The sequence below is a fragment of the Falco rusticolus genome, chromosome 14 (assembly GCF_015220075.1).
Source record: "Falco rusticolus isolate bFalRus1 chromosome 14, bFalRus1.pri, whole genome shotgun sequence".
In the NCBI taxonomy this organism is placed as follows: Eukaryota; Metazoa; Chordata; class Aves; order Falconiformes; family Falconidae; genus Falco; species Falco rusticolus.
In genome coordinates this window covers 566,230-593,841 of record NC_051200.1, presented here as the reverse complement: position 1 = coordinate 593,841, position 27,612 = coordinate 566,230, and the positions used below count along the sequence as shown (strand labels likewise).

Here is a 27,612-nt window from a genome sequence, read left to right as displayed (position 1 = left end):
ACCACTAGTGCCTTTGGCCGGACTTTGTGCCGCAGATTGCAGCCCTCTGTTTGGCCAGGTTTCAACCCACCTCACAGCCCACTCACCTAACCCTGACTTTGCCGTCTCATCCATGAGGATGCTATGGGAGACAGTGCCAAAAGCTGAGGCAAGCAATGTCTGCTGCCTGGCGTTGCCTTCAGCCTGACTGCAATGGGCAGGCAGAGAAGGTCCCCATTAGCCATTGGGGTTCCCCCTGCCGCAAAAGACCCTTTTGAAGGCAGCTCTACGGCACCCCTGCCTGGCATCACTTAGCCAGGCTGCTGCACCGGTGGGAGCTGTGAAGGGTTAAGTCCAGACCACTGTTGTCCCAGGTAACACCTCAGGTAACACCAGGCAGAAATCTTCTCGGGGGAGTCTGTCCCATGCCCGGGTTGCATTGCTCTGAGGAAACAGATGCTCTAAGGCCATCACAAAAACAAAAATTAGACACATAGCTACGACTAAGGCAACAAGTCCCTTGCTGTCTGACTGTGTTTAATTGGAAACCAGCAGGCATGTCAGGGGCTTTCCAGCATCTTACCCTTCATCCCATCCCTCCCCCAGTGCCTGTCTGTGCACATCCCCTGGGAAGCTCCCACCAGGCTCTGGGAGCTGAGCAATCCCAAGCACTTGGCCTTGTATTTCCTTTGCCTCAGACACACGGTCAAGCTACTGAAGCTCTGGAAGTCCCCGTGCATCAGCTGTGCAGCGAGAGGAGCGCCCGTGCCTACTCATTTCCCAGAAGCACCAGGCAGCGTGCTGCACCAGGCTGCTTGCTGTGGCCACTGTAGCGGATTGTGGGGCTGGGCTCATGCTGTCCTTCAGGGCTCAGGCTCTGCCCGAGTGACTTTTTCTCCAGCGTCAGGAAGACCAGAGTGTCTGAACTGGTGCTTACGCTGCTGGTCAGTACTAACAGGTACGGACCAGGAGCACAGGGTGGGTGCAAACAGGTGCCATCGGCCCCAAGTCCAGCAGACGCCAGCTCTGTGGTCCCCTGGGGCACTGACTTGCACACAGTGATGCATGGCAGGGCACCATGCTGCAGCAAAGCCCCTGGCACACCGTGCGGTGGACTGGCATCTCAGTGCCAGGTCTTGTGGCTGCTGGGGAGGCTTGTACCAGCCCTGTGAGCATAAGTGCAGCTCACCCCACAGCTTGCTCCACATGTGAGCTGCAATTCCCTCATCTCCATGCAGGGCGTTTGTATGCCCCAGGCTGGCTGATTCCCAGGGCAACACTGTCTGTCATCCCAGAGTACCTGGACACATGCTGTCTGCAGGTCACAGCAGCCAAAGCAGTCCCTTGGGTATGGGATGGTCCTCTCTTGTCTGACCTGGCCACACTAGGAAATGGGTTTAACCCAGCTGGACATATCCTACTCCTAATAATGCTGAGGAAAACCTTCCCCAGGCCGGAAGGTCTTTCTGCCCAAAAAGAAATAGGGGGAAGCTGCTTTGCTCTACATGTCTGCAGCAGCCAAGCCCCCATGAAACAACACGTGAGCCACATAGCTTGAGCCAGCATTCAGTGCCAGCCATAAAGCAGTGAGCTGGGACAAACCCCACCTGGTTTTCAGGCACAAACACCCAAGTCAGTTGTCCTTACCTTGGGCACTCTCGCTTTCAGGGGAGACAGGATAAACACTGATGCAGCAAGCCCCCAACAGCAGTGCTGAGGTGATGAACATCCTCTGGGAAGGCATCTTCTCTTCTTCTCCAAGCCTTGACCGATTTCTTAGGATCTTGTGAGTGAGGGAGTGTGAGGCGGTTCTTTTATATCCTCCAGCTCTCTGTAATTGATATGCTGTCATCAGGTGGGTTGTCTTTGTTGCTGGGTTGGCCATCCATCCTGATGACAGGAGATGACTGGTACTGCTCTCCCCACAGTTCAGTCTCTGTCACTCTTGAATGAGGGTGCCTGATAAATGCTTGGATGGGTTTTCAGAAGCTCTGCTGTTTACTGTGGTTGTGCTAGGGAAGGAAGCGCTATAGAAGGCTGGGCAGGTTAACCATGACTCTGGTGGGGTCTGGAGGAGGATCAGAAGAGAACATGGGGCCAACATCTGGACAGAACATGTGGATTCACGCTTTCTTTTTGTGTGATCTTCCTTCCCAAGGGTTACCATGTGTCTTCCGCTCCTTTCACATCTCATGGCAACACAAGGGCAGTGGTAAAGCCTTTGGCCACCCAGGCATCCCGAGCTGATTTTCAGTGGGTGCCCCAGTCCCCAATGACAGGACTCAGCAAGGGATGAGGCTCACCCTCTGCAGCCAGCAGCAGCTGAAGTTTCCTTGCTGGAACAGTGTTTGACATTGCTGGCATTTGAAGGAGGCTGTCTTCTTACCCCAGAAGCTGGCAGCGCAGTTCCCACTTCTGTAGGATGCGTCTGTAAGCTCCAGACAGCCGATGTACTCCTAGCCCTGCTTGGCTGTGGACATCCGGGCCAGCAAGTCCCTGCAGACTGAGGAGACTCAGACTGGGCTTCACAACAATGTGGACGCGGTGCAATTCAGAGCCAGCGCTGGAGTCTGGGTAGTTCTGGCTCAGAGTTAAATACATAAATAATAAGTACATAAATGCATAAATTTCTCTCTGGAAAAAAAGGTAGCTAGTGATGAAGGCCTTGCAGCTGATGTCCCAAAGCAATGTCCGTGAGACAGGGTCATGACAAGTGGCTTTCCTGGGATAATAATACAGAGGTGGTGCACACCCTTCTCAAAAGCTAGAGTACTCTACAGGTACAGAGGCAGACCCCAACCGGTCACTGTGTCAGCAGGGACCGGCCCAGCTGTCCTGTGTCCAGGTTTCTCCAATTCCTATTTGAGACCCTGTCTTATTCACAAACTTAACTTTCAAGTTAGCACAGTATCAGCCAGCTGGAATTGCTTCTAATGAAATCACTTTTCCTGGAAAGCTTAATTCAGAGAAACCCAGTGGAAACTGGTCCCTTGGTGACCTCAGCCAGGCCACCTTTGCTGCGACACCAGCTCGCACCCTTGTTTGTGTAGTGCCATGCATCCTGGGAGCGGTGAGGAAGAGTTTGGCAGACAAGATCTTAAGCTCTCAGGAGCCGCAAATCAGCATTAGGTGTTATTTGTCGGGGAGAGGAGGCAGAAGTTCGTTTGGTGCCCTTTCCTACCCCTACCAATGCTGGGGCTCAGCCAGGTTGAGAGGTACCTGCTTCAGAGGTGCCATGAGGAAAGTCTTTTTGAAATCTTGGTGGGAGATACATGTTTCTTAGTCTCTTGTGTCCTCTCTTCTTGTGGAGTGGGACATCATGGAGACTTTCCTGGGGAAGATCGGACAGGGTGCTTGGGAGCCTGGGTTTTTTAACCATGAGGCTGACCGCAATCCTGTTGACCACAAAACAGGGAGACAACAGTGTCTGCGTGCCCAAGTAAAGGCTCTCATTTTTCATAAAGTGGTCGAAGGGGTATTAATGAGAGATCATTATTTCTGTCTGCAAATCCCTGTCTGTCAGGCACAGATCAGACTGGGAGACAGATGAGGTGAAATGTTCATCCATCCCGCCTGGGCATGCCACTCAGCTGGGACCTTTCTCCTAACAAAAATCCATATCTAGCCTGTTTTCCAGCTGCTCCCATCCCCTGGATGCCAGGTTTCATACCATATAATGAAAAATCCTGAAGGCAGGCTCCTCACTTCTGCTGTCAGGACAAGGGCAGCAAGCACAGGCTGGTGAGGATGGCCACAGGGAGAAAGCATAAAAAAACCCTCCCAACTCACGTGTGCATCGCATGAGATGATGTGCACCAGCTTAGAGGGCAGCTCTGCTTGTGCTGTCTATCACTGGGAGCATGAGTGGTATTTGTGGGCAGAGAGCTACAGATCAGTGTGCCTGAAGCGGTGCAAGGGAAGCGGGAAGGCACCCAGCTGAGCCACTCAGTCCATTTCTTGTCCCCAGACCAGAAATCCCCTGCCACGTGCATCAGGAGGATGGGGAGCACAAGGACCAGCCCTACCTCACAGACCCTGTCGGCGCTCGCTGCCGGGAAGAGCAGGGGCGAGCTGTCAGGCGCCTCCAGCTGACACAGGGGAGCCCAACATGTGGAGACAGAGGACCTGGTGATAGAGTTGGGTGACATGTGGCTCGGCTTCAGCAGGGCGCCCATGGTACCTTCTGAATGCAGACACTTGCCACACGTTCCCAGACGAGGGCACTCCCAGACCGGCACATGAAGTGGGAACAGATTCGCTTTGCAGCCTCCCAGCCTCAGAGCCTGGCCCTGGGGTGACCTGGGCATCCCCATCACTCTCCGAGGCTTGGGTCCCGACTGGCTGAGCTGCAGGAGAGCTCCCGCCTGGGGAGGAATCACCCTGGTCTGAACCAACAAGTTAACATCTCTGTAGTCTACCAGCCCTGCAGCCCTTGCCGTGCATACGCTCCAAACACGTTACACTTAGTCTCCAGCTTCTGGGGCTTCTGCAGTCTTCACCTACATCCTGCTGGGTTTCTCAGCCAAGCCAAGCAGCTAAGACCACCCATTTCCTGACCCACTGGCCCAGCACTGTGGGGACTGATGCAGCAGGCACCAGTGGCCTGGGTCACGTTGCAGCTCAGACCAGTCAAACCACGAAGCCTTTCTGGGCTGAAGGACAGGGTCCAGCAGGACAGCTCTGCAGCTGCTGCTCTGTGTCACTCCAGGGACCCACCTGGAGCTACAGAGCCATTGCAAAGGCACCTTGCACAGGGGTGGCTGGATAACAGGGAAGCTGCAGTAACAGTCAGAGCAAGGTGGGCACAGGGCCAGGGCAGATCCAGGGGGTGAGCTGCAGCCCAAGATGCTCCTCTCTGTATCTCTGCCTCTCATGGCTTTCAAAGGCAAATAGGGATATTCCTTTATTCCAGCAGCCTGAAGAATATCAGAGCTTCATTTTCCCCCATCATTTCAGGAGCCGCCCTCTCCCTCATATTCATTAGGTGCTATGTTTCCTGTGTGGCAGCTCCAAAAGTCCCATTTAGCCTACGCATAGCAATTTTCCACTCCAATATGTTTATAGGCTGGCAGCTCAGCTCTTTGAGAATTAGTAATAAGAAATACCCTGTTGCATAGTCTTATAACTGCTGTTTCTAATAAAGAGCTGCTTTTAGCTGCATTCCTCTCATTGCTTTGATCTGGTACTGGCAGAAGCTGAAACCACCGACGACAGCATGGAGAGCAGCCAGGAATGAGCCTATCGATCACAGTGAGTCAGAGCTTTCACAAGCCTCTGCACCAAATACCTCCAGGCACGGCTTTGTGGCCATTGGCCTGAGGCCAGCATGAGAAACAGCAGCTGACCTCCAAGATGATGGGCACTGTGGGGCTGGGTGGGATGGCTGAGAACCCATCACTGGCTCACCCATCTCCAGGCTGCTGGGGGAGCATGGGATGCCTGCGAGCACAGGGTGGGAGCCAGCTGCATGCACATGCCCGAGTGCTGCAGCAGTGATGGAGGGACCCAGCCAGGCACCCTGCTGCATGGGCTTAGCTGGGACTGCGGACCTGCCCCTGGACCCAACTCCATCATCCAGCACAACCCTATCCTGCTCAATGTGTAACGCCCAGACAGACAGACCAGAGCAGGGTGTAATCCAGATACGCTTTACCCAGACCCTGAGCTGTGCACAGTGGTGGCAGGTCCCCGTCAGGACATGCTGGACCTTCACTCCTGCAGTAAGCATCATTCTTCTTGCTGTGGTTCTGCAGAGCCCCACACGCTGCTTGCATATCTGAAGTGAAGCAAAAAAACCCCTCTTACACACCCACTTGGAAACTTCAGCTGCTAAAATGCCATCTTGAAATGTCACAAGCCTGCACTAACATTTCTGTTTCATACAGAACAGGGACATCTCAGCTGCTTCAACCACACCCTGGGTCAGGATGAGTCTCCGCTGCCAGTGAGTAACTTGCCTGAATCACCTGTGAGGATCCCAGCACAGTTACCCTGCCAGATACTAAGAAAAGAGCCGGTTTTCTCCTGAACTTTGGAGATTTGGCAGGCTGTTACAACAGCGCTGGCTGTGCCCTGCTTCAGCAGGGTGGCTGTGGGAGCCAGCTCAGTCCCACCGTGCTGGTCCAGCAAACAGCCCCGGTCTTGGCTGATGCAGCACGGGCTGGGCTGGCACAATGCATGGTCTTTTCTTGGCCTGGAGGACCTCAAGCTTTGTGTCTCTTTCCCAGAGTCTAATGGCACAAAAACCGGGGCAGCTTTGACCAACACTTCTGTTGAACAGTTCCCTGCATATGCCCTACCACCATGCAATGACCTTCAGGAGCGGTGGTGAGGCTGGCAGCCCCATCAGTCCTGCTGGCCGTGTGGCCAGTCACACAGGGCTCCGCGGGTGTAGGGTTTTTACTGTGACCTTGAGACACACCAAAGACTATGAAGCACAAAGGGGGTGGTGACCAGACACCACAATGAAGGATGGGAAGAGAGCAAGCCCTTGGCATGTCATCTCTGTTCACTCTTAAACAACAGCCCCAACTTCCTTGTCTTGATGGCCAAATGCCTCCATCACCAAGGACAGTCCAGGACTGCTGCGGGATGCTCAGAGCTGTGTTTTGGCTCCTGTGTTTGCCTCAACTCCTCTGAAGTCTGCCTGATTTTAGCATTGGTGAATTCTCCTGGCTTGGCTTTTTGTTTGCTTTCTAAACACCTGAAAATTAAAAAGGCCATTTCACACGACCCAAAATTATGGGAGATACCTGTTTCCCAATTTTTCATGTTATTAAAAAGAGAAAGTGAAACAAGTTAAGGAAAATCAGACCCTTGTATCAGCTGAGCCTGAGAGGAACTTTCTTGACAGCAAATAGCATATAGATAACATGCATGTTCCTTTCAGTAGCTTTTGGGACCACCTCTGTCTTTAAAAATTTCAGCTCAATCTATTGAATACACCACATATCCTCACATCATCTGTGGTGGATTGACCCCAGCTGGATGTCGGGTGCCCACCCAGCTGCTCTGTCACTGTCCTCCTTAGTTGGGCAGAGGAGAGAAAATATAACAAGTCTCTTGGCATGAGATGAGGACGGGGAGTTCACTTGGCAATTACCGTCCCAGCCAAACAGGACAGATGCAAACACGATACGTCACCACTAATACGTCACCACTAAGAGAGATTTTACTAACGAGATGCACAAAGCACAGCTGCGTGCTTTGGGGCAGGGACAAAGCTCTCCCAGCAGCATTGCAGCTGGGGACAGGACACCTCTTTGCCCTGGCCTGGGAGTGCTCAACAGGGCAACCCCACTGGCCCCGCTTAGCTGCCGGAAAGCCGCAGCCAGTGTTGCTGCAGGTCTCCGGCTGAGTTGGCCATGGCAGCAGGAAAAGAGGGAGGCTGGCAGCCTGGCAAAGGCAGGCACAGCCACTCCCAGGGGCTGCATAGCTGGGCTCTCAGCGATGACTCACGGGGCGTTGGAAAGTGGCTCCGCACAAGGGCCCCAAAGGGTTCCCTAAGGCTAGCAACGCTGTCCCCTCTGTCCCCTGCACCAGACGCTTGGATGCTGGACACCAATTTCTTACCTGTTCCCAAATCCATCTTAAATCTTGTGAATCCAGGAGCTTGGATTTGTCTCTCAGAGGTGGAATCCATCAGTCCCAGCCTGCTGCAAAGCAAGATGCTGCCCGATGCCAGGGGAGAGGGCTTTCCCTCGCCTCATGGCTGCAAGTGCAGCCTCACAAACACAGCCCGGAGAGATGACTCCAGGGCAGGGCTCCTCAGAAGGAAATTGCCCCAGTGCTGGTAGAAGGAATAATAAAACAATCCAGCTGTTGCTGAAGAACCAGCCTTTTCCCCACATGACAGCAATATGCAGACCAGCTGCAGGTGCATTTTTCTCCCAGGGAAACCCCAAGTTTTCCTACTGCATTTCCCAGATGCTGCTCGGTCAGGGCAGTGCTGGCTCTGTAACACAGAAAGAATAAGCACAGAAGCCAATTTTCCATAATAAATTAGTGTTATTTAAAAAACAGCTCCAGTGCACAATCAGTGTTTCCATTAAAGTAAATTTTTTTTAAAAAAATCTCCTCTTTCATAAAGAGGTTTATATATATATATGTATATACATAAATTTCTATTAGTCTATATAAGGTACACACAGATACATACATATATAGATGGATAAATAGATAAAAGTTTTGGGCCTTCAACTTTGGTATGTATTCCTTATGCTTTGGTTCAAGAGCACCTAAGTCACAGAGGAAAGCTCTGAAGATCTCTCCCATCAATGGCAGCTGCACCCAGTGCATGCCTGTGCCTGCCCGTGCGGGAGCTCACCCCAGCCCTGTCCCCAGCAGGGCACAGGCAGGCCTGAACAGGCAGCCACAGTGCCCAGGGCAACTCCAGGCAGCTGCCTGGTGCTGTGATCCGGGTGCTGGAGCTCCCAGCGTGCCCCCGCCTGCCTGCTATGGCTCACCATCAGCTGGGGGATGTGGCTCATAGCCAGAGAAGGGAGCTGCCTGCAGAACATCGGGGGGCAACTGGGGTAGCTCGTAGGGGCGGGGGAGGGGGACGTCCAGCGCTGCCTGCTCCAAGTTGCCTGGCTGCGCAGTGCTGTCACCAGTCCCATGGCCATGCAGGGGCTGGAGAGCACAGACAAGCTGTCCTCCATCCTCCTCCTCGCTGGCTGGCAGCTTCACAGAGCTGAGCGGTACCCAGTGCCCTGCTATGCCAAGGCTCTCCCGCAGGTCCTCCTGGCTGAAGCCCCGGCCTGGTGTGGGCAGAGGAAGGCAGCTGCCTGCTTCCAGGGCTGGGCACTGGCACTTCGAAGAAAACTGGCTGTGCGGGGAGAGCCACGTCTCGGATGTCCCATAGTCCCTGTCACCTGTGTAGCTGTCTCTGGTCAGTCCCACTGGCATTGGCTGCTCCAACTCACCCCCAATACTCACCTCCCCGACCTGGGAGGCATCAGCATGCCCTGGCTGGCTGTGGGTGCAGGACGTGTCCCTTCCCTCGTGGCAGTCTGGGCCAAACCCGTTGGCACAGTAGCCACTTGTGCCCTGGGAAACGCTTTCTCCGACGAGCAGCTGGACTGTGGGTGCTGCATGCTGAGCTGCAGGCAGCACATGGGAGGGGAGCAGGGTCTGCAGGAGCAGGGTGAGCGAGTCCTCCTCAAGCTCGGGGGTGGACACCCTGATGGGCACATTCAGCTCTTTGTTTGGGAGAGCCTGCTGAGAAACCAGCGGTGAAGCAGCCAGCCTCAGCTTGCTGAAAACTCCACCAGCCTGGGGGTGATGAACCATACACCCTGGGGAAGGGGACAGTGCCGGCCAGCCCGTCTGCTGTCTCACACCCCAGAGGAATGCAGGCAGGGCTCTGCTCACTGCAGCATTGGGGGTTTTGATGCTGGGGCATGGTCACATCCTATCACACTGCTGCTTTTCAAGCTATGCCCCACCTGTCAGAGGCTGATGGAAGAACTCTCACCTGCTCAGAGATGCAAGCAATCCCTGCAAAGAAGCCAGGAAGAACAGGAAAGCAAAGGATGCTGGCATTGAGCTGGGCCAGCAAGTGGAGCCACAGACCACCTCCTCCCTACCCTGGCGCAGGGCACTTCTTCAACTGAGCAAGTTGGTTTTGTCCCCAAAGTGCTCAACTGCTGCCACCCCCAGCACTGGGAGACTGGGACACAGGGGGAACTGGGACTCAGGGAGAAAGGCTATCCCGGCAACTGTTTCCAGACGGCTCAGTCCTGCCAACCCAGAACACGTTCTGGATCAGCTCAGCAGGGCTGCAGCCCTGGGAGCCTCCCTGAGCCTCAGGCTGCGTTTATCCCAAGGCCAGAGCAGTGACGGGCTACTTCTCACTCAGGCCAGTCTGTCCCAGGCTAGCAGCCCCACTGTTTGCTTCTCTTAGCTTCTTTCTCCCCTTCCAGCTGTTGTAGAAGGACATGTAGCCAAGCAAAAGCTAACCATCTAAAGCAGGAGGCTCCTAGCGCTGAGGGCTCTACTCGCAGGCTACGTGCTACCCAAAACAGCTTCTTCCAGTGTGACCCATGGCTGACATGTATCACACCAGTATTGTCTCCCATGCAGCAAGGCCTGGGGTTATGGTGGGTCAGACAGCAGGGGAGGCACCAAGATGGTTTGGTGGCACAAGAGGTGGAGGGAAGGAGGTGTTGAGCCCCCTGCAAACACAGGGGACCCCAGCTTGGCCACAGCACAAACAGGGAAGAGGCTAGAGGAGGATCATTCACTTACAAGTGTTTTTGGTAGGTGCATCTCTGAGGGGCTGGGGAAGATGTGCAGTTGGATGAACCAGAGCCCGGCCACACCCAGCAGCAGGAAGACACCACTCAGCACAGCAAGGAGGACCCAGGGAAAGCCTGCCAGGAGGTCACAACAGGCTCAGGGATGGAAGGACCTCAGCTGGCATCCCCCCCCAGCCCGCTCTGTGCCAGTGCTTCCCCATAGCTGCCACAGCAGGCTGGGATGTTCAAGGAGGTGATGCTGGGCAAGCCCAAGGCAGATGGCAAGACAGCATCTCCCCAGGAAAGGTCCCCACAGGGTGTTACTGAGCCACCAACCCTGACCAGAATGGCTAGGGGGGGAGTGACCCACACCCACACATGTGTCTGTGCTGCAAGCAGGACATGAGATGCAACTGCAGCAGCGAGAGAGCTCCTACCTGCGGGGTCTGCCGGAGTCACTAGGCACTGCTCGGCCTCCCTGCTCTGCTCCCTGGCCATGCCCACGGCTGCTGTCCGGATGCAGTACTGTGTGCTGGGCTTCAGGTACCTGAAGGTGCACGGTGCTTCCTCCCTGCTCCGTTTGCAGGGCACCTGGAAGCAGAGGGGCTGTGTAGCCAAGGCAGCTGGAGGTGGGGTCTGTGCACTGCTCCACTCCCCAGTACAGCCTTGACACCCACTTGCCCCACGGTGTGGAGCACAGACACTCCCTCCCTGCTCCCCAGCACTTGTTTCTTCACCCCAGGAAGTGCTCAGGTCGCAGAGTGTCTCGTTAAACAGCTACTGCATACTTTCATCCGAACAGACGTTGTTACAGGTTTTTCTTATTCACACATTCTAGAAGATGAAAGGGACCCCTGCTGCCCTCAGGCTGCGAGCCCCTACTTGGGAGTGCAAAGTGTCCCATGCCTGCTTGCACTGCTGGGTGTGGGCAGGACCTGGGTACCTCCACAGGCACAGGCACTGCCCCGCCAATGTAACTGAATCACGGGCATCTCTGCTGCACCAGGAAAGCTTTTGCAAGTCCCATGCACTCTGAGCCTTGCCCACCCTGCCACCTACTTGCTGAATGAGCACATCCCCTTCATACAGGCTCAGCCAGTACCACAGCTTGAGCAGCACTTGGTCAACCGGCTTGAAAGAACTGGTTTTGATTCTGTAGGGAGTGAGCGGCATGGTGATATTTACGGTGAGGATGTGACCCTGGAGCAGCCAGGACAGCTTGGGGGGGCCGACAATTGCTGTAGGGAGGGGAAAAAGAAAAAAAGAGGAGGAAAATTAGGAAAATTAAGCCCTTCAAAACATAAGGCAGGCCTCTAGTTTCTCTAAAATGGTGGTTTTCTGTTGGACATCCCGCTCCCAGCATACAGAAACTTTCTTAGGTCTAGCCTGATGGCACTTGGTGCTATGAAACCGCCCTAGAAATGGCAGCCACCATGTCTATGACACCTGCAGAGCACAACAATTGCTCTTTTAGCTAAGTGCATCTATTTCCATGCCAGCTGGATGCAGAGGGAATGAAAGAGGGGACCCAGACAGCCGACATACATCTCATTTTAGCCACTCACACATTCAGTTCATTGCAACAACCCCTTATGAGGTGGGGAAGGGGAAGGTCCTGAAGTTTTTCCTCCCTCCAAAACACAGCTAGGCTTACTGGACAGGACAGCTGGCCTGTGACTGAGAAGAGGCACGTGCCCACATCTCACAGACATGGCAGCCAGGCAAAGGCAGTGCTGCAGGGATTACTTCTGCCTTCACCAGCCCACACCAGCCTTATCTTGCAGAACAAAAATGCCCTTTCCCAGGGGATGCTTTTAAAAGGCAAGCCTGGAGGGGTATCCTCTTTCCCAACTCATCTCACTGTATTCTCCAGACCCCTAAATTCTCACAGCACCTTGGTGGCCTGGGGTCTCCCACTCGTGGTCCTCACCTCACTGTGTCTCCTCCTCTGTCCCCTTGCTCTTCATCCAGCCCTTCTCCAGCAGCTCTGTTCCCATCCCTTTCCTCCTGGTCAGGGCTCTTGGCACTTTTCCCACCTTTATTCACATGATTTCCCATCGTATCTGACCAGGCCTCTCCAAGGACCCTTCTCCCCATCAGCCCCCCAAGAAGAGCAGGAGCCCAGCTGAAGGAGCTCCCTGGTCCTTACTGTCTCTGTACAGCTGCAGCTCACTGGAAGAGGCCCACTTGGACAGCTTGCCTCCAGCCACCGCTCTCACCCTTGCCCAGTAGATATCGTGGATCTTGTCAAAATACAGCTCACATGCCCAGGAGGAGCCGGTGCTGTTTCCCCCGCAGGTGTCTGCCTTGGTCCAGGGAGAGGTTCTGCCCGTAGAGAAAATGCAGGGATTTATCCTTTTTGGCGCCTTCCTAGCCAAAAAGGCAAGGCTGCCTAGCCATCGCCATGCTGCCCAAGCAGAAAGCATGGGAGAGCACAAATACTGGCTAACAGCATCCTGGGCTGCATCACGAAGAGCATTGCCAGCAAGGCAAGTCCTCTCTCACAGGCACTGGTGGGGCGGTGCTTGGAGTGCTGAGCCCTGACCTGTGCTCTCCACCAAAGAAAAAAAACCGTCCACACCAGAGAGAGCCCACTGAAGGGCCAAAAGATGAGGGAGACTGAGTGAGTGGGGACTGATTAGGCTCAAAAGAAGGTGGCTTAGGGTGGGGGGTCTTACCAACATGATAGAGTAAAGAAGATGGAGACTTCTCAGCAGTGCCCAATGAAAGGACAAGAGGCAGTGGGCACAGGTTCAAGTACAGGAAATCCCCTTTACACATAAGGGAAAAAACCCAAACCAAAACACAGCCCCAAAAAGCAACACCTTTTGGTTTTTTACTGGGAGAGTGATGAAAGGGAACAGGTTGCCCAGGCAGGTTGTGGAGGCTCCATCCTTGAAGGTGGTCAAAGCCCAACAGGACACAGTCCTGAAGTGACCCTGCCTGAGCAGAGGCTGGATGAGCTGGTCTCCAGAGCTCCATGCCAGTTCTGTTGTTCTGTAACTCTACAATATTTACTGCCAGGTAATAATCCTCTGGCTACTGGAGTCCCCTGACAGCCCTTGGCCAGGGTGCGGGGGGACAATCCACCTCCATCCCCTCCTCCTCGCCCCACTTACCGTCTCCTCCACTCCACCTGGTATGTGGCACTGCTGGGTGAGCCAGGGTCTGGCTCCCACCGCAGGTGGACATGGAAGTTTTGTGCCTCCAGCCTCACATCCCGTGGAGGCAACGGCATGCCTGGGGAGGGGGGAAGCAGACAGGCATTAGGCAGCATCGCTCTGCTCCGACAGGGCTGCTCCTTCGCCTGTCACTGCTTGGCCATGCTGCACAAATCTCCCCGCTTCACACAGGCATCATGGGGCCTCCCCTCAACTCTTCGACACCCAGCTTTGGTCCCACACCGGCAGACACGGACTCCCTGCCAGGCTCAGGCAAATGCTGGCTGCCAGCACGGGGCTCAGCATCTGCATCCTGCCAATCTCTCACACAGCCTGCAGCATCCTAGCTGCAGGCCTGTGAAGGCACTGACACCCTGCTGAAATTGCTAGTGACCCTGGGGTTTTCTCTCCCGTCACACCTTGAAGACCACTCAGTCCACTCCTCCCTGCAGGTACTTTCTGTGGGCCTGAGAGGTGTCCCTGTGCTTCTCCTCACACTGCGGCCAGGGCCAGCCCCCAGCCTGCTGCAGCAGCTCCAGAGCAAGACTTACCCCAGAGCAGGGTGCAGCTGGCCAGGGACAGCAGCAGGCTCAGGGCAGGGCTCATCCTGCCGTGCCCCGTCCATCTGCCCCCAGCTCTACACTGCCGCGCTGGGGGACATGGTGAAAGCACAGGCGTGCTGGAGCTGTTCCACCACCTGCGAACACGATGGGTAGCTGGAACCTGTGATTAGAGAAAATATTTTTTTTTCCTGAAGCTGTGGCCAGTGACGCCTGCAGCAGGCATGCCTTGCACATGGAGGTTGCGTGCCCAGCTGTGGCACGGAGGGGCCCACTGCAGTGTGGGATGGGGGAAGCAGCAGCAGGGCAGGTGCCCTCCAGTCTGCAGTGACAAGGAAGCCCGTGGGGACAGTGGGAAGCTGCCATGCTCTGCCATGGCACTTTGCTGCAAGGACCTCCTGCTGCTCCCACCTCTAGCTGGTTCCCAGTGGCATTTGGTCCCTCCTTGAAGGCAGCAAGAAGTCACACTGCCAGTGTTGCCGGGACATGGGTCTGAGAAAGCTCCCAGCCTGATGCTCACACTGCTCCAGCGGTGACTCAGCCCTGCTCCTGGCATGACTCACACAGGCACAGCCAGTGATACCACCGCTGCGACACCTCCAGCCCCGGGGAGAGTACCATGCATGCCAGCACCCAGCTGGGAGAAACTGGACACCCCAAGGCACCTATTTCGGGTGCTGTGCTCCGAGTATAGACCTCAGTCCACATGAACCACAGCAGAGACCAGTCCCAGGGAGCACCCGCACTGCAGCCCTGGGGGGATGCTGGGGCAGCACCACCCAGCTTCCTCCTCCCTCTCTCTGAAACCTGTCCAGTACCTCCATACCTTGCCTTGCCCCACCACTCAGCTACTGGGGAGTTTTTTTGCCCTGATCTTGCTGGCTATGGAGCTTGCTTGCCCTCTGGAAAGAGATGTGCAAGGGCTTGGCTTTGAGGCCACCAACACTGACCTCCAGGTTGTGGGGACACGTCTCTCACCTGGGATCACCTCCAGAGGCAGGTGGGCAGGAGCATCCCCCTGGTCAGACCAGACACCTGTAGGGCTGACTTGCTCCTACCTATTGCCTCTTGCTTTTCCTGTTTTATACTGACTTCACACCAACATTATGAGTGTGACCACCTTGGCAGGTGTGTATAAAATGCTCTTCCTGTGTTTTATGTCCCTTGCAAGTGTTCAGAGCTGGAAACAAGGAGGAGCAGCCAGCAAGTGGGGATAGACAGCTGCAAACTGTGAGCAATGGCTCTGAACCTTGAAGCAAGACCGCTGAAATGCCAGAGCCAGAACGTGGTAAGTGACTTCACGGCTTCCCCCTGCCCCGATGCCAGCCTGAGCCCTCCCAGCTTGGCAGCAGGCACCTGGGGAAGACAGCCAGCATTTCTCCCTGGGGAAGGGGTGCTCAGAACTTTTCCCGGGACTCATAGAGGTGCAGAGGAGAAAGTAGGTAAGCTGAGGAGACCCCGGGAGCTGGCTGCCTGCACGGGCAGACAGGGCTGCTCCTGCTGCAGGAGGCACTGGGCAGGTGGCCACTGCTTCCACAGCAGCGAGCATGGCCACAGGATGGTCCCTGCCAGCCCCTGCTGACCCCAGCACACTGGGTCCCATCCCACCTTGGCCAGAGGGAAAAACCCAGCACCCCTCCCCACGTTGTGGTTTCTCTAAAGATACGGTTTAGTGTCTGCCCTGCCAGCTGAGACTGCAGAGATTAAACCCCCTCTCCTCTGCACATCCCCTTCTTCGCAGGTATCCCCCATCACCACCCTGAAGCACCAGCTGTCCCCCCTACCTTGGGCCATGCAGTTGCTCATCTGACCCCTGCCATCACAGGAACCCACCAGAGCAAACACGGCGGCCACCTGCGCTCGCCACACTGCTGAACGCAACCACCTTCAGCTCAGCAATCCCCTTTGGCTCCCAGTGGTCCCTGAAGCATCGTCAGGGTCTGTCCAGCTGCCAGGCTCCTTCCAGCTGGGCGACGGGCCCCCGTCCGCTGTGCCACACACGGCAGGCTGCGGCAGACACCCCGCAACACGTGACCTCGTGATCTGGCTTTGGTGGATCATACCTCTTCCTGAGTCAGGGTTGGTTTTTCTTGTTTCTTCCTTCCTTGTTGCTGGTGCCTCACCTGGCTGCAGGCTCCCGAGCCAGGCAGCCCTCGGCAGTGCCCTCTGCCTGCTCTCAGCACCCGGGCTGCACCCAGCGCCGCCGTTCCCCCTTGCGGGGACCCTCAGTGGCTTGGGGACAGAAGACAGCAGCACAGGGAATGGGCCGGGACCAGGGGAGACACGTGGCAGGACATAAGCCAGGATGTCCCCGCAAAGCCAACACCAGGAGGTTTTATCCTTGCCCACATCAGTGCTGCAGGCTGGGTGCACAGCCCTGGGACCCCACGCCTGCTCTGCCCTAGAGACACCAAGGAACCTGCACATGGTTCATCATCGCCCTACGAGCCCCAAGCCTTTGGCAGCCCACTGGGAGGAGAAAGCAGCAGGGCTGACACTTCCCAAGAGCATAATGCTGTGCAAACTAACAAAGCCATTGACCGCAGCACCGCTGGAGCTCCCCAGCACCCTTCAGCTCTGCCAGGAGCCAAGCAGACACTGCTGAGTCCGGCCATTTTAAAGCAAGAGCCTAGCAGTGGCTAAGTGCCACCTTTGGGGCAGGTGCCAGAACCTTCCCTGCTGTCCCTGCGCTGCACCCACAGCCAGCAGCACTTGGCAGCCTTGGCACATCCCACGGTGCGGGTGGGAATGGGGCCAGCACCTGGGGGACTGCAGCCCCACAGCCTGCGGAGCAACAGCCATCGGGAACGACGACGCAGCCAGCAGCAAACTGGACAGACTCTTTAATACCACCCATGCTGAGAACATCCTGTGCTTGCTGCCCGCCCTGGGAACAGCCAGCTGCCCGAGCCTCTGCCTGCATCCACTCTGGGGGCAGAGGGGCCGGGCAGCTTGAGAGGGCAGGGGACACCAGTCAGGCTGGGTGATCGCCTGGGACAGAAAGGAAAGACACAGGCAGGAGATGCTTTAGCCAGCTCAACATAGAGAAGAGCATTTAAGAGCTCTTCCAGTGCTGCTAAAGCTGCACAAGAGCAAAAGCCCCTTTCTCCCTTGCCTGCCAGCTGTGCACCGGGCAGAGCCCAGCACCATCCACCCTACAAGGCATTGCTGGTCACGCTGGCATATAGCTGCCTCCAGCACCCTCTCCTTTAGAGTTAGTGGGGGAAACCCTGGGGCAGCTCAGGGAGGCTGCAAGGGCCAGCAAGCCTGTGTGCAGGGCAAGGCCAAGGAGAGGGCACCCAGGGTCCCCAGGCCCCAGGGGCAGTGCTATGTGGTTGTCCCCCAGCAGTCTGGCACCTTCTTTCCCCAGCCTTCACTCAGCATCTTCAAAGCAGCAAGCGCTAGAGACTGCCATCTCCACACCCAGGGGAAGATCACAGGTGCCCATTGCAGGCAGGATGCAGGCAGCACGCTGTCAGTCTGCGGCACTGGGGTCTCGCAGGGCCACGGGATGGGCAGGTGTCTCTCCTGGCAGAGGGTGCTGCAGGGAGGAGATGACTCCAGCAGGAACAGCCCAGTTTCCCCAGGGGCCGGAGGCACTGCTGGGTGCTCGCAGGAGGGTGCAAAGTGGGGTGCGGAGGGAGTGGGTAGTGCCATGACAGGACTGCCACTGCCTCGCTGGGCACCACCATCTCCGTCCCTGCCTCCCTGCAGTGCAAGGGGCCCAGGCTAAACTTTCCCAGGTAAAACCCATCCTCCGAAGGCCTTCTCCAGATACCGGGCTACTGCCAGAGTTAGGTGGTCATTGTAGGAAGCTGCTACTAGCTGGATGCCCAGTGGCAGGCCCTCACTGCTCAGGCCCAGCGGGCACTGTGTCACCGGCAAGCCCAGGACGTTGAAGATAGCTGGAAGAGAGAAGGCTACATCAGACAAGCACAGCAACCGGGTAGGCAGCTGCTGCCAGGCATGGCACCAGGCTCCTGGAAGCTGGTCCTTGATGGCGCGGCACAGTTGTGGCAAGGAGCGCAGAGACATGACAACAAGGGCACATCACTGTCCAGAGATTCTCAGCGCTTACATCACATGTGCAAACTGCACCCACGAGTGATGACACATGCATGTGGCACCTGCTGTGGCATGCCAGGATCTGCTTTGGGACATTCCTGCCCCAGACACCATCCCTCCACTACTCCGAAGCCAGACAGTATTGCAACAGTGCTGGCATCAAGGAGCACACAGGAGCTCTTGGGTGCCTGCTAAACCACAGCACTAGCTGTAACAGTGTGAACGCGTTCTTCTGAGGTGGGGCAGAACACCCCCCCTCCCCAAGATCAGACATCTCAATCAGACCTGCCTCACCGTGGACAGTTTTAAAGCAGGGCCATAATCCTGGCCTCATGTTCTGAAGCAGCCAGACACCCCTCTGCACTCCAAAGCCCACTGTCAGTGATGGAAATACCGTGGGCAAAACACTCTGGCTCCCAGCCTGCACTGCTGCAGTGGGTGTGGGCATGCCTGCATCCCCTGCCTGCACCCCAGTGGAGGATTCAGAGCTGCTCACCTGTGTAGGCGAAGTTGAAGGGCATGCATATGGGGGAGTGGTGCCTAGGAGCTACGGTGGGGTGGGAGGGGTAAAGAAGCACCCCATCCGGCCCCAACAGGGCCTCCATCTCTTCCTGCAGGCTCTTCCCCATGCTCACCAGCTTGGCATTCCCACCAGGGTTGAGTTTCATCACCTTCTCTGTCAGCCCCAAGGCTGCGGGGTAAGGGCATGAAGAGGAATAGAGAGTGAGAGGACTGTGGGTTAAGCAGGTAGAAAGCGCATCGCACAGCCACACGCAGCATCCCCCAGCTCCATGTGGGGCCTCCCAAGTCCCCCTCCCTGCTGGCACACCGGCTCCCACAGCAAATTGCCCCCTGCACGTGGCATGGCTCTGCAGGCAGTGTCTCCCCAGCTACACCACTACACCAGGCTGGTGTAGTGACACCAACCGTCACTACAAAAAAAAAAAACAAACCAGTCTGAAGCTGCTCAGCGCAAACCACGGAGTCCCTTTGCGAGGCACTGGAAGGAAATCATTTTCATCTAACAACTCGCACGCCCTGGGGCTCCTCCCAGCCTTACCGATAGCTGGCAGAGTGTGGGAGGACATCCCCACAAGCCACTTCATCAGCTCCCACAGCGGCCACACCGGCTTGCCGTGATCCCCCAGCAGGTCCGTGAATAGCTGTGCCTCCTGTAACACACACACACGCTTCCTCCATCAGCACCACCAGCTAGCGCACCATGGGAAAGAACAGGCTGATAAAAGACGGAGAAATATCCAGCTGTCCAATTATCCTGACACAAGCTGTTCCCATTTTCAGACAAGTGATGCCCATCACGAGTGTTATGCAGCTCTAGCGCTAAACCAGAGCGGCAGCAGGAGCATTTCTCCCTGCCAGAGACAGCAAGAAGGGGACCTCACTCTGCAGAGGGAGAGCCCCACAAAGCAGGACCTTTAAGTCCCTTTCCTCTGACAAGATGCAAGGGATGATGCTCTAGGTAATGTCTCCTGGGGGCATTTATTGCTGTTATATGGTGTGGGATCAGGAAAAAGGAGGCAGAAGGGGCCTCTTTAGCAAGGTGGGGTTGGTTTCCCTTTCACTGATGCCTGTGTGGCAGGAATGCACAAGGCATAACACTCCTGAGAGTTGATTTTTGCTACAAAATACTTCCATGCATGCACAGAGCATGGTGCAATGGCTACAATTCAAGGAAAGAAAAAAAAATAAAATAAAAAAAAAATCACGCATGCAGGCCTGCTGCTGAAAAGCTGCTAATCCACCACCTCAGTCCTGCCACCCTAACAGGCATTAATCCCAACCTACAGCAGCACAGAGGTCAGAGAGAGGCAGGATGCTACCTGCTTGGTTCACTCATGAAATTGCACAGAAAAGGTCAACGTGCTAAAGTGGCCTCTCCCCCCCTAAACCATGTTGCTCCTCTGCTGGGAGCCACATCATCACCTCATGGGAAAGCAAGGGAGAAAGGGCTGTGTAGCTTTGGAAAGAGACGAAAGGAGGACTGGAGGGACAAATGGAGCAGAGAAATCCCCTGGGCAGGTCTAGGAAGCCTACAGCTCTCCACGGCTGGCTCCAAACAGCTGATTCTCCTCTGCTGATGCCAAATTTGTGCCTTTGCCAGCTTGGTCTGACATACCTGCCCATCGCTGTCCTTGGATGACATCATGGCTGACCAGATCTGGAAAGAATACTTCATCTTATGGATCACCACGCGCTGAACTTCGACCCCCAGCTCACTTTCAAGGTGCTCCACCACCTAAGGGGAAGAGTGGGAAGGGTTTGCTTCCACAAGGACATGATGTGCTGCAGTCAGTCCATGGAAACTAGGGACAGAAGAGAGCCCAGGAGCAGCTTCTTTTGACTGCCAAGCAGGGGATCCTGCAGCTCCTGCCTGCTCCCCTCTGCCCTGAGCAGCGACACCTCCTCCATCCGATAACAACCTTGGAGCTCCCTGAACAGCCCTCCATGCCACCTCCAGTGATGCTCCAGAAGAGCACCGAGAGTATCAGAGAAGGTTTAAATGAAAACCGGAAAAGTCCTTTGCATGACTAAATGCCAGGCAGCAACCCTAGGAAGATTGTGAACACACACCTGTCCCTTTGCTGTGTGATGTGCCCCCTGAAGGTCTCCATAAAATGGGCAAGAGATGTTACGAAAGCAAAACACGGCTATCACAATGGAAATTGGACCAAAAGCTTTGCACACCCCAGTGCACTCTAACATAGGTGTTGTTGGCATCTGCCACTGCTCACAAGACTTCCCCCTTGCTTCTTCTTTAACACAGAAGAAGAAAGAGTTCTTTCTGCCTTTTTTTCCACTGGAAGCATATAACCAGGACTCAAGGCTGCCTCCACAGCAGTGTAACCTGCAGCCCTCCATCCCGTCAGCCCCTGCAGGAACCATGCACAGAGCAGCTCACCTTGCCCCCAGGGACTGGTCTCCCCAGGTTTTATCTCCAGGCTTACCCCAGTGAGGGTCAGCCTTCATTCGTTCTTACCTTCTTTTGGGCCTGCAAAATCTCCTTGTCCACAGGCGACACAAAAATGGACCCACCATCATGATCCATGCAATGAAATTTTATTTTTTCTAGTGATACCTCTTCATCCAGCTTCAGCCTGGGAAAGGAACAGCACTTTGCTCACCAATCTGTCCTTGCTCCTCCCCTGGCTGCCAGAACTGCTCACATGCTTTGTTAACACGCCCTCAGGAGACCTGATCGGTCCTCAGGACACCCTGCACTACTCATCAGGGTGGGAAGGAGAGTCCCAGATGCCTGCTGCCCACAACCCACCCAGCTGCTTGCCCACCCCATCAGTCCCAGCTACTTCCACACATCTGTTGCGGTTAGACAATCCTCATCTCTCAGGATGGACCTTGTAATTAGATTGCGGCCATGACTGAGGTTGGGATTGCACCACAAGAGCTGTGGAGAAACAAAAGCAGTAACGGAGAAAGAAACTGTGTGCAGGCTGCAGCAAGAAGCAGGACCTGCCCAGTCTGCCCCATCTCCACTCTGCTCCTTACTGGTACCTGTGCATAAAGGGCCGCTTGGTTGCGCAGACCTATGAAGAGATCAAATGGGGCCATGGTGTGGGGTGTAAAAGTAATTATTTGGCAACAAGAAAAAGTACACGTGAAACTCAAAAGAAAGGCCAGCCCCAGGAGGGAAGGACCTTGCTGATGGCACTGGCTGGAGCAGCACGCAAAAGAAGTCTTCCTCCGAGGAAGACCCGGCTGACCATGGCTGCCTGTTCCCCAGAGCACATGGGTGGTGGGAAGGACAGCCCTGGCTGCAAGGGTCCTGCTGAAGCCAGGGCTGGAGGAACAAGCAACCTGGGTGGTGCAGACCTGTCTTGTATGCTAAATAGGGACCAATATGCTGTGCTGACCAGAAAGTACCCGAGGCGAACTCAGAGGCTCAAAGCAGTGGGAACAACTTACTTGTTGACTCCAGGACCAGCCATGACCCTCAGCATAGGCTCCAGGTCCTCCGCATAGCGGCACATGGGCCCTGTGCACAGGAAGCTGGTCCGCACCCCTTGAGCGTTTGGGAACTGACCATCATTGGGCACGACGCCTGCAAGCACAGAGGGAGACACTGGGTACAGCCCCGTGAGCATCTGCAAGCACTCAGGAGCATCCTCCAGCTGGGGCAAGCTGTGCAGGAGGGTGGCCTCCAGGTGCAGAGGGAAGCCGTCGCCCAGGGATCACATGCATCAGCAGTGCTTGCAAGCTGACGGTAAGGTGCGTAGGGTGAGGAAAGGAGATAAAGCACCCAGCCAGGACACCAACTGCCAGGGAAACACCCCAGCAGCAGATCCTGACCTTGGGAAAACATCCCACGCTGAGGATGCAATACCAGGGGTAAAACACCTCCCATGTTCTTGGCCTTCTGCCACCAAATGGCTTCCCACTGCCAAAGCCAGGCTGTGCTCAGGCAGTGGGCTTGTCCCGTGCAAGTAGTTGCCTGTGCCCTTGCAGCAATCCCACTAGAGAGGAGCACAGGAGTGCCCCAAACAGGTTCCTTCCACACCCCACATCCCCACCTCCCGACATTTCTGCTGAGGAGGAGAGGAGATCCCCACACCTGCTTTACCTGTTGTGGGTTTATGGCCGAAGACTCCGTTGAAGAAAGCAGGCATCCGGATGCTGCCACCGATGTCAGAGCCCACACCTATGACTGAGCATGCAGCTGCCAGGACACCGCCCTCCCCACCTGCATGGGAGAAAATACAGCAAAAATCCCACAGGCTCCTAGTGCAAATCATCCAGCAAAGCAGAGCATCCCACAGCGGCCACTTCACTTTGCATGCAGATGGGGTGGGAGCTGCCTTGGGTTTAGCAGCATCTGGGGGACAGCTGGGGAATGCGGGCCAAAGGGATTTTCCTGCTGAAGTGCCACACCAGCACTGCTGTTTGCGTGTAGAATAAAACAGAGCGAGCTGAAGCGATGCTGGGTATAACATCCAGGAGGTGCGAAGTCATCGGGCCTCCAAATGGCCTACTGCACTGCCCAGGAAAGAGGCCTGCTGGCTCTCCAAGAGCCCACCAACAAGTTAAAGCAGCATGCAGATGACCTGGGGGCTCTCCTTCCTTGCTGCATTTTAACCTGCTGCTTGTGCAGGACTATGCTGAGGTGCTGGAGCTCACCTGAGCTGCCACCCACGATCCTCTGCAGGTCATAGGGGTTGTTGGTCCGGCCGTAGACCCTGTTGCTGGACTCGTACCACATGCACAGCTCGCTGCAGTTGGTTACGCCCAGCGGGATGGCACCAGCCTGCTTCAGCCGGGACACCACCATGGCATCCGAGGTGGCAATCACATTGCGGCGGCTGACCAAGCCAGATGTGTTGGGCATCCCTGTGGTGCCAAGATCGAAAGACGGAAGCAAGTGTCAGGGCCAGCTCCCCCGAGATGACCGTGGAGGAAGCAGGCTGCAATAAGCACGTCTGCAACAAGGGCTGCTCCTCTGCAGCGGTGCAGCCCCTGCAGCATTTGGGTGCTTAAGGAGAACACGGACACAGGAGCCCAGGCAGGACGGGGTGCAGGCCATGGAAAGGGAAGCTGCTTCCCCCTAAGCGCCCCGCCACAGCCACCCACCTCCCTGGGAGCATGCGGCCAAGAGGCAGCAAGTCACGACCTGTGCAGCTGGAGAGAAGCGAGGGCAAACCCACCGTGCAGAGAAAAGGCCTCCTTGACGGTGATGGGAACCCCTAGGAAGGGGAACTTCTCCTCCAGGTAGTCGTCGCCGGGGCCCTCCGAAAGCAGCTTGTCTACCTGCCGCGCCTCCTGCAGGGCCTCCTCAAACCTGAAAGGGAGCAGCGGGGGGGGGGCTCTGGCGCTTCTCTCCAGCCCGGCGGGACTGGCAGCGGGCAGCCGGCTCCGCAGGCCGGGCAGATGCTACGTGCACCGGAGCAGGTAACGTGAAGGTCAGAGTCCCCGGGCTTTAGCACAGACCGGCGCCTTTGCAACGGCCCCAGGTCTTTGCTTCTGCGCCCGGGCAAAGCGCTGCCAGCCGCGCCGTGGGGCGCGCCCGGGCTGCACCACACCCGCAGCAGCCCGGCCCGGGGCGGGCAGCGGGGCCCGGGGAAGGCAGTGGGGCCCGGGGAGAGGCAGCGGTGGCGAGCGACCGTCCCTGCGCCTCCCCGCCTCACCTGTCCTTAACGACGGCGTTGATGAGGGGATTGACCTCCCTGATCCTCTCCACGTACGCCTCAACCACCTCGACGCACGTCACCTACAACGGCAGGCAGAGCGGGGACCGCGGTGAGGTGCGCGCTCCGGAGGGTCGGGGGGGGGGGGGGGCGGGTCGCGGGGCGGCCCCGGCACCCCCCGCCGCTTCCCGGCGCCGCTTCCCGGTGCCGCTCGCACCTGCCGGGCGCGGAGCCGCGCCGCCAGCTGCCGGGCCGGCAGCAGCAGGAGCGGGCGGCGGGGCGGCGGGACGGCGCGCGGGGGCGCGGCCGCCACGAGCCCCAGCAGCGCCAGGCAGGCGCGCGAGAGCAGCCGCAGCAGCAGCGCCAGGCACCGCTCCGCGCGCGACAGCGCCATGGCCGCCCCAGCGCCGCCGCGGCGGAAGTGACGCCGGCGCCGCCCGCGTTGCCGCGGCAACGGGCCCCGCCGCCGGGCCGTGCGGCTGCGCCGTGCGGGGCGGGGCCGACTCCGACTCCGCCCGCCGCAGGCCGTCCCGCCGGGCTGACGCGGCCCGCGGGGACTCGCCTCTCCCCGCTCGGGGGCGGCGGGCGGCGGGCGCGGGGCGCGCACAGCGGCCGGGGGGCGCGGCAGCCCGGTGAGGCGGGGCCGGCGCCATCCGCCGCCGCGGGGAGGCCGCCGCCGCGCTGCCGTGGGCGAGGCGCGGCAGGGCCTGGGGGGCACCCGGAGCCTGGCCCCAGGGGCGGCCCCAGGCACGCCCCTCTGCCAGCCTGCGAGGCCTGGAGGCTGCCCAGCTTGCAAGGTGCCATCTGATTACGTTGTTCCTTTGCATTTTAAACACCGAGCTTCGTTCTCAAGCTTTTCCCCTTAAAGAAGACAGCCACTACCATGCTTATTTTCAAACAAGCACCGAGTTTTGTCAGTCGCTTGGTCACAGGACCTGTGAGAGCACTGGACAACCCTCAAGACAAAATTTACAAGAATCGGTAATACCGGGGAAGAAAAATCATGTGTTTTAAAGCAAGTATTTAGCAGCATCTGAGCTGGCCTTATCTCTCTTTCCTTCCACATAGTTGGCAATTAGATTATCAGTGAAAAGCAAGGGAGATAACGGGAGACGTTGTTTGTGAAAATCTTTTATGACTGCGAAGTCAACAAGTTAGTCTTTACAAAAATGATCTGCGGCGCACACACCCTAGGAGGATATCGGGCTGACCTCTGTCCCATAAAAAACAAAGCTGAACACAAAAGGAAAGTCATCTTGATAATAGCTCTGTTTTTTACAAACTCATCAAAAAGACTTCCCCCCCCCCCCCAGGTCTAATGCAAATGGAGGAGAGAAGGAAAGGGAAAGCTGCTTTCCCTTGGCATTCGTTTCCTTTGCCCTGGGAAAGCACAGAAAGCTGCTCCATCCGCTGGTGGGTCCAGTCCCAGATAGCTCTGAGGGGCTCAGGAAGGCACCTGCAGCTGTACAAGCTGGGGGAGTCCTGTAATCCCATAAGCACAAGGGAAACTTCTGTCCCCCGCTGATTTTAATCACCCTTTTCCTTGGCAGGTCTGCCCTGGCCATGCACACCAGTCAACCTGGGGACAGGTTGCGTGCAGCACTGCGCTCGTTGCTTCCTCAGGAAGGCCAGCCTGTGTGTGGCTGACAGCGCAAAGGTGGGTTAAAAGCTGCTTTTTCCATTTCCCTGACATTGCTGGAACACCTGTGGCCTTATCAGGATCCTTATGTAGCCTTTGCCTTTTGCCCCACGATATCTATGCACTTGCACACCCTCAGATTACAATAGGTACAGGTTGGAAAGGTTTGTGCCTGTGCCCTAACCTTTCCTCACACCTGCATCCCTGTGCAATCGTGGCTTAACAGAATCCTAAAGTCACCTCCTTAGGAGAAGCTGTAAGTCGGGACTTGTTAAAACCTGGCTTATGAAATCTTCTGGCAGCATCAGCAGCTGCATCTTCAGTTTCCGAGATCTGGAACTAGGAATGACCAGGCTTCCTCCAAGGACGCTCGTCCTGGGTAGGTCAGCTGTCCCACTGATTTCTTCCAGAGCTAGAATGGTAAAATGGGTCCTCTGAAAGGAACCAGGGAGAGAATGTTTCTCCTAAATGTAATTGCAGCACTGCTTTTGTCATTTTTTCCTCAGTCTCTTGGTGAGTTTGCCATTTTTTCTCCCTCAAGCCCTGCCAAAATGTAGGCAGAGAGGGGTACAAGCAAAATCACTTCTGTCCTGCGTGTCTGCTTCCTTTGCTGCTCAGGAGCTTTAGCAGAGATCTTCCTGAAGCAGCCCAGTTCTGGTGTCTTGTTTTCTGTGGAAAGTATCTCCCTTAATCTTTGTCTTTCAACTTTCAAGAACAGAGCTTTGAAATTCATACCAGATCAGCTGCCACATACTTGGCATGACCTCCTCGAATCCCTGCTAATCACACTGTATACCAGCACTGCCCCAGATAGCAGATCGTGCTGTTTCTCATTAGGTCAAGCTGGTGAGCTTTCTGGGAGTCGAGCCAAAAGAACAGTTACCATAGTTTATGGTAGCCCAGTGGAGCTTTCTTTCCATGAAAAATGGAAAAAATGGAATAGAAGGTGCTCTAGAAATAAATCACCGAGATCTGGAAGCCTGAGGTCAAAATGATTAAGACTGCTTTTCAATTACCAGAACCAACCAAACAAGAAAACACCACCCCATACACACACTAAGAAGCCGGTTAATTCAAATCTGATTAAAAAGCAAGCAGCCAAGAGCAAGGACGTTGGAAATACACAACGAAGCTCACACGTCCAAATCTGTCCCACTGCTTTATCCTAAGGTACAGCAGCTGGTAAGAAGGAAAACATGATTCAGGGTCTTGCGCTCCTGGAGTTTATTTGTGTCATTATCCCCAGTCGTTTCATTATTACCAAAAGCTTAAAAAACCACAAGAGATTAGCAAGACCGTACGGGAAGTTGGAGCAGTTCTGCTCGCTGTATGTATGTATGTTGTAACCACTAATTGGCCAGGAAACCATGAAATGGGCTCGGCGGCTCAAAGCTGGTGGGAAGCAAAGAGGCATATGCTGATCAACAACACCATGTTCTGGCTGCCTTCACTGAGCTCACCAAAGCTGTTTTGGATCTTTTCCTCAGAAAAAAATACCTTTTGGGAAATTAAAAGAAAAAAAAGTGCCTGACAGCACAATTCTTTCCTTTACAAAACGAGTAATTTAAAACTTATCCTTAAAATAAAGCTTCAAAAGGTAACTGTGTTCTGTGTAGGGCAGTGCTGGGGTGGGGGAAGAAGGGAGGGACATTTAAAGGTTCAAATTTAAACCCAGCAACTCAGATGCTTAATTCCCAGATAATCCCAGAATAAAGTTAAAATATGGTTCCTGCGAGCCTGCTCTTAACCAGATCCACCACTGAGGGATGCTGTGCTCTGCGTCTCAATCAGCTGTCGTCTTGCCAGCTTTTCCAG

The 27,612-nt window shown here is 55.9% G+C and overlaps 2 protein-coding genes and 1 long non-coding RNA gene across 7 annotated transcripts; 1 reads left to right on the top strand and 2 right to left on the bottom strand.

Annotated features, from left to right (window-relative positions):
- Positions 1-3,457: 3,457 nt before the first annotated feature.
- LOC119157376 (interleukin-22 receptor subunit alpha-2-like) lies at positions 3,458-16,662 on the bottom strand. 5 transcript variants are annotated; one of them, XR_005107507.1, is made up of 9 exons: positions 13,930-16,662; positions 13,337-13,457; positions 12,367-12,542; positions 11,277-11,455; positions 10,655-10,808; positions 10,228-10,352; positions 8,917-9,198; positions 7,552-7,933; positions 3,458-5,755 (listed from the first exon to the last, which is right to left on the bottom strand). XR_005107507.1 is itself a non-coding variant. In XM_037408264.1 (7 exons), the coding sequence occupies exons 1-7, from the start codon at positions 13,982-13,984 to the stop codon at positions 8,434-8,436; spliced, it is 1,575 nt and encodes a 524-aa protein (XP_037264161.1). In that variant the 5' UTR covers positions 13,985-16,662; the 3' UTR covers positions 8,013-8,433. The 5 variants fall into 5 exon arrangements, 4 of the variants coding, with proteins under 4 accessions (XP_037264161.1, XP_037264162.1, XP_037264164.1 ...); XM_037408264.1 differs by lacking the exons at positions 3,458-5,755; positions 7,552-7,933 and having other exon boundaries at positions 8,013-9,198; XM_037408265.1 differs by lacking the exons at positions 3,458-5,755; positions 7,552-7,933 and having other exon boundaries at positions 8,013-9,195.
- A 103-nt stretch (positions 16,663-16,765) lies between these two features.
- Positions 16,766-24,564, bottom strand: FAAH2 (fatty acid amide hydrolase 2). Its single transcript, XM_037408263.1, has 11 exons — positions 24,376-24,564; positions 24,159-24,241; positions 23,679-23,812; positions 23,155-23,364; positions 22,601-22,720; positions 21,946-22,081; positions 21,002-21,119; positions 20,141-20,260; positions 19,064-19,175; positions 18,500-18,694; positions 16,766-17,843 (listed from the first exon to the last, which is right to left on the bottom strand). The coding sequence occupies exons 1-11, from the start codon at positions 24,550-24,552 to the stop codon at positions 17,668-17,670; spliced, it is 1,581 nt and encodes a 526-aa protein (XP_037264160.1). The 5' UTR covers positions 24,553-24,564; the 3' UTR covers positions 16,766-17,667.
- Positions 24,565-24,791: 227 nt separating this feature from the next.
- LOC119157542 lies at positions 24,792-27,398 on the top strand. The gene is made up of 2 exons (XR_005107560.1): positions 24,792-25,139; positions 25,709-27,398. It is a non-coding gene; the product is annotated as an uncharacterized LOC119157542 (long non-coding RNA).
- The last annotated feature ends 214 nt before the right edge of the window (positions 27,399-27,612 follow it).